Source organism: Glycine max, chromosome 12, assembly GCF_000004515.6.
Source record: "Glycine max cultivar Williams 82 chromosome 12, Glycine_max_v4.0, whole genome shotgun sequence".
Lineage (NCBI taxonomy): Eukaryota > Viridiplantae > Streptophyta > Magnoliopsida > Fabales > Fabaceae > Glycine > Glycine max.
Window position 1 is genome coordinate 35,026,110 of NC_038248.2, and position 13,030 is coordinate 35,039,139.

General features: G+C 28.1%; 1 protein-coding gene across 1 annotated transcript; it reads left to right on the forward strand.

The window, feature by feature from the left end:
* The first annotated feature begins 244 nt into the window (after positions 1-244).
* Positions 245-2,907, forward strand: LOC100782969 (high affinity nitrate transporter 2.4). Its single transcript, XM_003540146.4, has 3 exons — positions 245-1,254; positions 1,729-1,844; positions 1,939-2,907. The coding sequence occupies exons 1-3, from the start codon at positions 445-447 to the stop codon at positions 2,603-2,605; spliced, it is 1,593 nt and encodes a 530-aa protein (XP_003540194.1). The 5' UTR covers positions 245-444; the 3' UTR covers positions 2,606-2,907.
* Positions 2,908-13,030: the final 10,123 nt, after the last annotated feature.

Here is a 13,030-nt window from a genome sequence, read left to right on the forward strand (position 1 = left end):
CGAAATGGGTTACTGAATATACTTTGTTTAAACCTCCACGGGCCTTGGGAATCCACTTGGCTTTTAGCATACTGGTACACATGATGTATAAAGAGTGAGGCTAAAATAAAATTTAAGAAAAATATTATATGATAGACTAACAGTTATATAATACACTTTTTGATAACATACATAGATTTTTTTGTTAATATATGAGATTTCTTTGATTTATAAAAATGAATAGTAAATAATTTTTTTTAAGCTTAAAGCAAACTTTAATTATTTTATCTTTAGGTAAATTCTGCCGTACTTAGTCAACGCCTACCCCTACTATAAAAACACATGCACCACACTCCTTTCTTGTACCCTTCACAACACCAACAGTTTCTTCCTTTTCTATCTCTTGCTACTTCAATCCTCTTGCTTAGTTCTCTGTGGTTAATGTTCCACGGTTATTAAGATAAAATGGCTGAGATTGAGGGTTCTCCTGGAAGCTCCATGCATGGAGTAACAGGAAGAGAACAAACATTCGTAGCCTCAATTGCTTCTCCAATTGTCCCCACAGACACCACAGCCAAATTTGCTCTCCCAGTAGACTCAGAGCACAAGGCCAAGATTTTCAAACTCTTCTCCATGGCCAATCCCCACATGAGAACCTTCCACCTTTCTTGGATCTCCTTCTTCACCTGCTTCGTCTCGACCTTCGCAGCAGCCCCTCTTGTCCCCATCATCCGCGACAACCTTAACCTCACCAAAAGCGACATTGGAAACGCCGGGGTTGCTTCTGTCTCCGGAAGCATCTTCTCTAGGCTTGCAATGGGTGCGGTCTGTGACCTATTAGGTCCACGTTATGGCTGTGCCTTCCTCATCATGCTCTCGGCCCCAACCGTGTTCTGCATGTCCTTTGTGAAAGATGCTGCGGGGTACATAATGGTTCGGTTCTTGATAGGGTTCTCCTTGGCAACGTTCGTGTCATGCCAGTACTGGATGAGCACGATGTTCAACAGTAAGATTATAGGGCTTGCGAATGGAACTGCTGCGGGGTGGGGGAACATGGGTGGTGGAGCCACTCAGCTCATAATGCCTTTGGTGTATGAGCTTATCAGAAGAGCTGGGGCTACTCCCTTCACTGCTTGGAGGATAGCCTTCTTTGTACCGGGTTTCATGCATGTCATCATGGGGATCCTTGTCCTAACTCTAGGCCAGGACTTGCCTGATGGAAACCTTGCGGCCTTGCAGAAGAAGGGTGATGTAGCAAAAGACAAGTTTTCCAAGGTTAGTAGTCTCTTATTCTTCATTTGTATATTAATTCTTTGAGAACATAGATAATATGTTCAAAAAGTGCCTTCTAAAATAATTTTATCATGTCATTCATTCAGATTTATTATATATGATAAGATGATTGACTTTTACAACAAATATCTTAAAAATCATACTAACAATAATTTGTAAAAATCATACTAACAATAATTTGTAATTAAATGAGACTATAAAACTGTTTTACACTATAAATATATAATCATTAGAATCTAATATGGTGTTTATATTATTTAATAAGTGTAAAAAAGATTTACACAAACTGCATCCATATATAATCGTTAGCAATTGAATGATAGTGTAAAGAATCTTTACATGATGAGTGTATGTATTATTTTATTCTTATTTTTATGCCTGACTTTTCTATCAAGTGATTTTTTGGGGGAGAGAAAAAATCTTGAATTAAGTAATGAATTTCAATTTTTTGTTCAGGTGCTATGGTATGCCATAACAAATTACAGGACATGGATTTTTGCCCTCCTCTATGGGTACTCAATGGGAGTTGAATTGACAACTGACAATGTCATTGCTGAGTATTTCTATGACAGGTTAGTTCAGCTCAAAGGCATCACAAATATTATTTGCATTAATTTAATTACTCTTGGTGTTTTCAACCTTACATAATGAATTAATGTGAAACAGGTTTAATCTGAAGCTGCACACTGCTGGAATCATTGCTGCTTCATTTGGAATGGCAAACTTAGTTGCTCGACCCTTTGGTGGATATGCTTCTGATGTTGCAGCCAGATTGTTTGGCATGAGGGGAAGACTCTGGACCCTTTGGATCCTCCAAACATTAGGAGGGGTTTTCTGTATTTGGCTTGGCCGAGCCAATTCTCTTCCTATTGCTATTTTGGCTATGATCCTGTTCTCTTTAGGAGCTCAAGCTGCATGTGGTGCAACTTTTGGCATCATTCCCTTCATCTCAAGAAGGTCATTGGGGATCATATCAGGTCTCACTGGTGCAGGTGGGAACTTTGGGTCTGGCCTCACCCAATTGGTCTTCTTTTCAACATCCAAATTCTCCACTGCCACAGGTCTCTCCTTGATGGGTGTGATGATAGTGGCTTGCACTCTTCCTGTGAGTGTTGTTCATTTTCCACAGTGGGGTAGCATGTTCCTACCACCATCAAAAGATGTCAACAAATCCACTGAAGAATTCTATTACACCTCTGAATGGAATGAGGAAGAGAGGCAGAAAGGCTTGCATCAGCAAAGTCTCAAGTTTGCTGAGAATAGCCGATCCGAGAGAGGAAAGCGAGTGGCTTCAGCACCAACACCTCCGAATGCAACTCCCACTCATGTCTAGCCATCAACTATATCTGAAGTTTAAGACTGCATGAAACATAATTACAGAGAACAGTATTGGGAATGAAGAACCATGAGTGAAGAAGCTTTTTCTAATAAAAAAAATCTTTTAACATGTAGACATAGAATGTTCTGGTTCTGGTTTGCGTGTGGTGCATGTAGGAGAGTTGTCTACTTGTGGTAAGTGTCATAATCAATATGTCAATGCAGATCTTGATTCTGGGTATCAATAGTATCAGTTGTATATTCTGTAATTGAAATGGAATCAAAAATAATATTGATATTGTACTCTTTGCAAGGCAACTCAATCATTGTTGAGTTTTTTAGGAGAAACTAACCTGTCTCATTTTGTGAGGCATAGAACATACCACGGAATATATAATAATTATAAACGACCAAGCATATACTAACGCGAGGTAATTGTTAATTGCTATTCAACAGTAGTAAATGCATTAAAAATACACAAAAAATAATAATGTATCTCTAATTTTGTGATTTCTTTTGTGAGATTTATAAATAATTTATTTTTATGTGAATTTATACACTGAAAACTCCATATTAATGTTGAACTTATTTGGATTTTTAGGTTAAAGAAGAAAAACTTTGAAAATATTACTGAAGAGGGTTTACTCAGTGAGTGAGTCAGATTGGCTAGGCCAGCTTGCTCAGGAAAAAAGAATGGTGGCCAACTAACCATTGTGTCGTTTGCTATACGCTATTTCCGGTTTCATTCAATTTCCCAAGTTTTCTGGACGGCAAAAAAAAAATATAAGCGTTTGAAAAGAAGACAATACAAGTGGAAAATTAGCGTGCTAGTATGCCACGTAGATGCATTTTTTCAGATTTTTATAATTTTTTATTTATTTAATGTCTATGGAATGACATTGTAAATCAGTTTTCGTTTTACATCATACCTATTTAAATTATTTAAGATAGGTCAATAAATTTATATATATAATAGATTATAATTAGATGACGATAAAATTTTAATAAATTGTAATTGAATAATTGTATAAAAAAATTTTACACAATCTGTGTATAATTCTTTTTCTGTTTAACTTTTTCATAGTATCATCTTTTGTGACATTTTCTTATTTTTCTCTTCTATGAACCTTACATATCAAAGAGGAGGTAAGACAAACATTATTATTGTTTTTTATTTAAATAGAAAAGATAAGCACACGCTAGCAACAGCTACACACCACCAGCATAATTAGTTTTAACCCAACAAATTGAAAGATACCATTATCTCTTATTCAAAACACACACAAAAAACTACTAACAATAAATCTGAATAGAATTAAATTCAAATTTAAATCTTACAAATAATATATATATATATATATATATATATATAGAAGAGAAGTCTCCAATAGATTAAATTGTTAAAAAATTTAAATATTTTATACCAGTAACATTTTTATTTTCGGTTTAGTTAATGTACATCATGTCGGTACAGGTTTGCTACTTTGCCATCGATTCGCCAATAATGGATCCCATGCTTATGACCAACCCAAATTTTAAAGGACATCGTTTTCCCATACAGTCCAACATTGTGAAGGGCCCAAAGAAATAAAAGGGGCCTACACTCCTACACTCAAATCCAATCGCGTAGGGGAAGCTATTCCAAATTTCCAATAACATGCAGCAAGAGTGTTCATTTTAGATCATTTTCTAAGTGAAAATTCATCCAATTTAAATATAACTAGTCAGTTTCAGTTCGTGCATACGTGTAGGTTGCTCCACTTTATTCCATTTTTTTGTGTTGTTGCTCCGCTTTATTCCATTTTTTTGTATTTTAACACTGAAATTGTACTCAGATTAACAAATAAAATATGTCAAAAAAGTATAAAAATTGTAAGAAAAAATATAAAAATCATTTGTATTTTTTTTTCAAACAACTTTTTAGTTAATAAGAGAAGTTTGATCTTTTCAATTACTAAAAAACAAATCATCTTCATTTCTACTTTCCTTCACATAATATGTGACCGTTACGCATATGTGATATGTATTTATCCACCTATCTTCTTCCTATTTCTAGTTTTCAAAATTTTCATTTTACCCGTGTTTAATGGGCGTGTCAACAATAACTGAAGTCATATAATTGGACCAACAATTTATTTATCGAAAAAATGAATGAAAATGACTTGTAAACTTTAATAATTTTACCATCTTCAACTATAATTTAATAAATGAATAATATGTGCACAAATTATATTGTTATTTAATTACAAAATTATCATAAATGATAAATTTATTATTTTATAAGTTATACTGGAAAAATTTTATGATTGATTTATGTTACAAAAACTTTTACCGAATCAATGTTTTGAATTAACTTTCATATAAAAATTTTTATACTACTAAAACTATTATATCTATTATTATATTTCATTTCTGGGTTTGGATAAAGAGGTCATTTGGTATTAGAAGGTCTTAACAAACTATACTCTTTATATATTTATATATTCTTTTAAAATGAGTAAAAATAACTTATAAATTTCAATAATTTTACCCTCTCAAACTATAATTTAAATAAATAATGTGTGCACAAATCATATTGTTATTTAATCACAAAATTATTATATATAATAAATTTATTAATTTTTATAATAATTATTTTATAAGTTATATTGAAAAAAAAATTATGATTGATTAACTTTCACATAAAATCTCTTATACTAATAAAATTGTTATATATATTATTATACTTAAGGAGGTCATCCCCTAAATTATACTCTTTTATATATTTATATTGTAACTGGTGTTTTTGTTATCGTATTCTTTTGTAAATTTACTATATAGATTACATTATAAAAAAATATTTATTTTTATAATAATTATTTTATAAGTTAAATTGAAAAAAAAACTTATGATTGATTAACATTTATATAAAAAAAATTATACTACTCAAATTGTTGTATCTATATTTAAGGAGGTCATCTCATTGTATTAGAAGGTCTTAACAAATTATACTCTTCTATATATTTATACACTAGTGTTTTTGCTAACCTACTTTTATATATATTTACTATATAAATTAAATTATAAAAAATATTTTTAATGATAAGAAATCATTTCAAATAAGTTGTGATACCATTAACACAAAGAATAAAAGAAATTAAAAATAACTTTTAAAAAATTTGTAGGACTAATAAAAATAAATTATTTTTCGAAGGTTATAAGTTAAATTGCAAAAAAGTTATGATTGATTAATTTTCATATAAAATTTCCTATACGGTTAAAATTAATGTATCTATAATTAAGTAGGTCATCCCGTGATATTAGAAAAAGTCTCAACAAACTATACTTTTCTATATATTTATGTACTCTTTTAAACTTGTGTTTTTGCTAGTCAACTCTTTTATATATTTACTATATAGATTAAATTATAAAAAATATTTTTAATGATGAGAAATCATTTCAAATAAATTGTAATACCATTAACACAAAGAATTTAAATAAAATTATTTTTAATGATGAGAAATCATTTCAAATAAGTTATCATATCATTAACACAAAGAATCTATGTAAAATTATTTTTAATGATGAGAAATCACTTCAAATAAATTGTAGGACTAATTAAAAAATTAACTTTTAAAAATTATAAATAAATTTTAAAAAATTATTGATACCATTAACACAAAGAATAAGAGAAATTAAACACAACTTTTAAAAAATTTGTAGGACTAATAAAAACAAATTACTTTTTGAAGGAATAAAAAAAATAATTATCAAATTTTAAAAAATTCCCTGTTACTAAAATGTATAGGAAAAAAAATATTTATACTAAAACAAACAAACTACTACGTTAAAGATGTGTTCCTTTACTGAAAAAAGAATATAAATAAAAGAAAAATTAACAATAAAATAACATGAGACTTATGCACCTTAAAAATTAAATATTATATATTTTAAAAAATATATAATATTGTTTATATTTTAAAAAATAAATTATATGTTAAAATGAAGTTAATTCACGAAATATCAAACATTTTTAAATTATATAAAATTGATCAAATTTTTTGTTGCTGCAATATGAATTTTTTGTTTTACTGGAAAGTTGGGAAGCAAAAAGAACGTGCAGTGTCAATATTCCTTGTTTCGCTTTGGCTTTCGTTTCAATCTTCTCACTGTTTTGGTGTTTTCGTTTTGGTGCCGTGCAACTGAAAAGACAAAAAAAAAAAAAACACATGTCAACAAAATAAAATGTCTATTTTGATCATTTTGACGGCCTATATTTTTTTTAATAGTATCTATCTATAGATAGATATCATATAAGATTTAATTCACTTAAATTTAAAAACTACTTCAATTAAATTGAATGTTTTAATTTCTTGATGTATTTTTTTTATTTTGTTAATGTTATTTGAAATGTTATCTTAATACAAAAATTATCCACAAATAGAATAACATACTATTAGTGTCATAATTTGAATACAAAACTTAGTAATCCAACAATATTTGAAAAACCAATGTACTACTCAGTAATCACAACACTCAATACAACATTTCAATATAATCACATATCACAATCCAATATAACGAATTACAGTATATTATACATTCATATACATTTTATTATAATTTTTTTTATATAAAAACACAAAAATCATATAATTAAAAAAAACGCGTAAGAACAGTTTTCAAAATAATTCAAAGCTATTAAATTTATAAGCACATTAAAATAATGGAGTATATATTATAAAAATATATAAAAGTTTAATCAAATTCATACAGAGATTTTATTTTTTGAAAGAACAACATACAGAGATTTTTTAGTTTAGTTTTAATTCTCAAATTGATTTTTATGATTTACATTAAATGGATTCGATTTATGAGAACTACTCAAAGTACTAACAACTACCCCGAATAACGTGCGCAAGTAAACAACACATCTTAATAAGACGTGTCTTCATTGCTGGGGTTTCCCCAGGCACAACATCTCTAATAAGTTGAAAACAATTAAATTAAGAAGCATGGTACAAGATCCAGCATTAAGATTGCAATGAATTAGCATGGTAGTTCCACCCAACACAACTGAACAACCCAGCAAAATCTGGATTTGGCTTTTCTACTGAGGCTCCTTTCTCATGTTTTGTTTGTTTCTGGGTTGTCTCATTAAAATTATATAATTTTTATAATTTTTAAAATTAAATATCATCATTAAATATTAACATAGTTATTGTTTCTCATGTTATTTATGTCTCATTAAAATCATATCATTTTTATTATTTTTAAAATTAAATGTCATCATTAAATATTAACACTACTGTTATACATTATTATTTTAATGGAGTAATATACAAATAACATGGAAAGACATAGTAGAAAAGCCAAATCTGCAATATCTCCTTTATCTCCGTAAAAAACGAGACCCATTTATCTATCCCGTATTACTATGTTTAACTGCTAGCTTTATGAAGTTGTTTCGGTTGCCATACCTATCACCAAGTACGAACAAGATTGGTGAGTAACTAATTTTGAATTTACGCCACACTACCTGTTTCGATGCTATGAATGTTAATTAGCATAATTGTTTGAGAGGCATGGATAAAGTCTGAGAAAATTGATGGAGAAAAAATTTAGTAAGGTGAATTTGAAATTGATTGAACGGTATAAATTTATGTACACAATTCAATGACGAGCTTAATAGAAAAATAATTAATACCTTTAGTAATTGTAAGTTGTGTTTTTAGACACTACATCTATTGTTCATTCAAAATAATTTTGTTGGATCCTAATAAAGTTATTATGACTCTCCATTCAAATATTTATTTAACAGTAACACAAGTATATGTTAATGATTTAAACTCAAAGTTACTAATTAAACTAGATCAATCTTGCTCACCCTAAAAAAATTAAAAACTAGAACAATCTCCTATGTATTAATCTATGTGCTTGAGGTAGTAATGATAATCTATGTTTGGTTAGTAAGAAACTGAGAAAAGAAAGAAAAAAATATAGATAATAATATAAATTTTTATTTTATTGAAAAGAAAATAAGAAAAAAAGGGAAAATGATTTTTAGAAACAAAATTTCAAATATCATTTTCAACTTTAATAATTTCGATGCCTCAAATTTCCCTGTATTATTAACTGATTCTGGCCTTTGGAGGGTAGTCATATTTTTTTTTTATTCTTTTCGGCCTTTGGATGGAATGTAATAGATTTCTAATTTTGCTAAATGGAACTGATACGAGCCCATCGACATGAGAGATACAGATCTTTAGTATTTGTCTTATATTGACAAAAAAAAATGGATTTGTATTATCCTACTATCTCGATTTAGTATATAAATAAGTTTGACAAGATTTTTTAAAATTGATGTATTTTTCAGATAAGTTTGGGTTACACTTTACAATTTTACATTTATCAGTAATTATATAAAAATAATAAATTTTATTAATTTGATAAAATAATATTAGGTATAATAGGATATTATATTATTTTTGAAATTATTTATATTATGTTCATATATATATAAAAGAAATTAAATTATATCAATATAACTTATACTAATTATTATATATATTATTTATTAATTTTTAAAAAATATTAAAATGATGTAATAGCTTGTTAATTTTGTAGAATTTAATCCTCACAAGTAACCTTTATAAGATTATATAGAGAGATTATATTACTCTATAAATAAACTATGATGAAGTTATTTTCTTCCAAAATTCTTTATATTTGTGTGTTAAATTTTATAAACTCAACCGTTTAATATTTTGATATTTATTCATTCATCATATACTTCAAATTTTAGATAAATCAAACATTTGTAATTATATAATCATATATACTCAACAGTTACTTATATTTTTAAAAAGTACCCCGTTAAAGTAATATATTTTATTTGGTGAAGTATCAACTAGTTTTAAATTTTTCTTAACATGATCTGCTCAACAATAATTTTTAATTTAATAATTAAATTAGTAAAATTTAATTAAGGGGGTAATAACTTTAGCTCAATTGACCGTATAAATATTTAATAATACCGCCAAATTAGGTTATCTTGAATGTATCTCATACATTTATTAGATCTTTGTTTAGTCGAATTAAAATCTAAACAAATAATTCTATCAACATTATAAGTAGCGAGTAAACTAAACTCACGCCAATTTATCTGGTGGGCGTACAACATGCATGGATGAAAGGCTTAGACCTTGCCTCATCTTCTTTCTCTTAAATTTTACTATCTTGCTTCTAGGGTTGCTCTTCATGTACGTTGGTGGGTCTCGATCCGATGAACAGTGTTATTAAGTCTTCAATGAAAGATATGCAACATGTGTTAACAGTAACAGTTGCTTTAGGGAATATTGAAGAAGAAGAAGAACGAGAAGAACGAGTACATGAGGTATTCTCTGCCCTACTTTTTGCCCATGTTTTTCCATATAAAACCACTCCAAGTATTTATCATGCATGATGCATCCTTCCTCAACCTTAATATTAATCCTTTCCATCTATATATCTTCTTTCATCCCAAAGAGATTTAATCGACAAAAACATAATTCTAGAGAAATCAAATTCCCAATTGGTTCACCGAAATATCCCCGTAACCTATTTTGTCATAGGGGAAATATACGTACGTACGTGGACGAAGGAGAGGATTGAGACGAATTATAAGGATGATTTTGTATTATTATATTTTTAAAAATTATTCTTAGTTTCAAAACTAATATGTTATTTAAAGAAATTTTACAATTTAGAAAAATATAAAACACTAAAAAGTAAGTATTATATATATCATAAAAATATTTTGTTAGAAAATTATCCTTAAAACTCATTTTACATATTCATGTGTTTTGTTGGTTTATTCAATATAAACTTAAATAAAATAAAGCTATATTCAATGAAAATAAACGAGTTGTTTCATCATCTTGTCTTTTAGAGAGCTAAAACAAAACACAAACTTTTTTTTCAGAATTTTTTCCTACTTGTAGACTTGTAACACGTATGGATAAAAAATATTAATATATATATGATTTTTTGCCATTGAAATTGAAAACTAAAAATTAAAAATTATCCTTTAAGTTAGTTTAACAAGAAAAAATAAATGGAAAAAGTTAAATCATTAAATTGTTAATTGGAAAATGGTACCAACAATTACTTTATATTCACAGATTGTAAATAAAGTATAAAACTCAAAAAAATGTGAAACATTTAAAATTTAAAAGTGTTATAGTAGAGCTTATATGATTTGATTGCATAATAATAAATGTTTCACATTTTTTTGAGTTTTATACCTTATTTACACGGATGTAAGTAGGTTAAATTAGTATATAAAGTTATAGTGAGACATGAAATAGGAATAGAAAAAATAAAGATATACGCATATAAGAAGTGAATGTAAAAAAAAAAAAAAAGAGTAAATAATGAAGATTCAATAAGCATGGATAGAATTGAAAATTGCTAATCTATAAATACATTGATAAAATCTGTCGATGAATACGTCATGTGTCTGGTTGCGTGTGAAAATTATTCTTACAATCACACCAAACTATATAATGAGTATTATAAATTTTTAGGAAGTATGAAAGTTTTTGCAGTTGGAGCGTGCTGTTGAGCCTTTGGTGCAAAACCATTCCAGTAAGAAGAAAAACCCAACAGTGTAAATAAATAGGCTTTGGCAATTGGCAGAAAGGGTGTAAATAGTAAAAGGCAAGGCGACAAAGATTTGTTGAAGGCATTAGATTCGGAGGCGGAGCGCAACTCTAACCTCTGACGTGTTTCGCGTGAGGAGAGTAAATTTTGGGCCTGCTTCTTTCTGAACCTTTTGTCGCTTCTACGCAATAACGAACCCTTCGCCGTGACATTACTCATTTCTGTGTCACCCCCATTTCACAATAAATTACTACTAACCTACATGCACTTCAAATTTCAATTCATATCTCTCTTCTTCTATGACTTTTATACTATCCCTTTTCAAGTTAGTCTCGTGTTGTTCCTTCCAAATAATATGGTTTTCATAATTTTTATGAAATGAGTTTATGATTAAATATTAACACAGTTATTATGTAACGTTATTTTGAATGGATAGGGATAACAGAGAAATCAGATCTTTTTCTAATCCTCACACAAACATATATATATATATATATATATATATATATATATATATGGATTTTCACATTAAATAATTTGTTCAAATTAAATAGGATTATTACGTACGAATGATAACTTTTCTTAAAAAAATTAACACATGTATATTTAGAACTTGAATTTAAAGTTATTTATTAAGCTGAAAATTTTTAAAACTTGATGTTACTGAAGCGCCCTCATGTGGAAACTGAATCTCTTTCGTCCGTTTAAGTGGTTTAAAAATTTATTGAGTTGGGGAATAATAAATACAGTGAAGTTTGCACATTTTATTACGGGCCGTTCGACCATGTATGAGGTATGGTAAATGTTTCTGGTAGAATCTTAATTTCATTCCTTTTTGGTTTTGGATAATTATTCCGTCAGTGGTAAAAGTGAAGGACGCAACCATGTCTATTATGTTTCTTACCAAACTTAACCAATTGTTCCCACGGACTCTGTATATAGAAAGTTGGATATTTCATGGAGAATCATAAGCGGAGTTGCACTTGATCATGTTCATTTCTATGTCCTTTAAACTTCACCAGATATATATTGGCATGGAATCATCTCTTAAGTATGGGACCCCGATAAAACAATCAAGTATTGAATGGAAAATTTGTGGCTATATATGGGGTATTTTTACGGCTAAAACGTGCATACAATTACTGATGTTACTGTGTGTTATTCTCCAATCATAACTAGAATTTTAATTTGATAACTTACAACATTGTTTTTCAATGCAAATCTTTAGTTGTTACATAGACTACTATAGTAAAACTTTAATTTTGATTGAAAGCAACGCTAAAAGTATCTAAAGAGAAGCATCTAAGTTTTGTTCTACTTTTATTTGAGTAATACTTTTGGGGGTGGGGTGTTTGAGTCTATTAATTTTCCCATTACTTAAAATTAAATAGAAAAGTAGATATGTTTAGTATTTTAAAAATATTCAAAAATTAATACTTTATTTATTTAGTGATAAATAAACCGTTAATAAGATGTAAAATGATTGAGCTACTTTTCAACATGCTAAATAGTATTATTTACGGTATTTTTAATATAAACAATAAAAATTTCTTATTTTTTTTATTTTAAATATAAGTAAATCTCAATTATCGATATCTTATTTAATGAATTTTTTTTAGAATATTATTTATTTAATAAGATTAAAAACTTTTTTATATTTGATATTATGTTCTAAGATAGGATAGTTTAGAAAAAAAATTATTTTTTAATTAAAAATAAATATGAAATATGTTTTTGTTTGCTTGCAGATGGGAGAAAATAACAGAAAAACTATGACACAAAAACAAACAAATTCAAAGTCGATTAATCGAGTTTAACG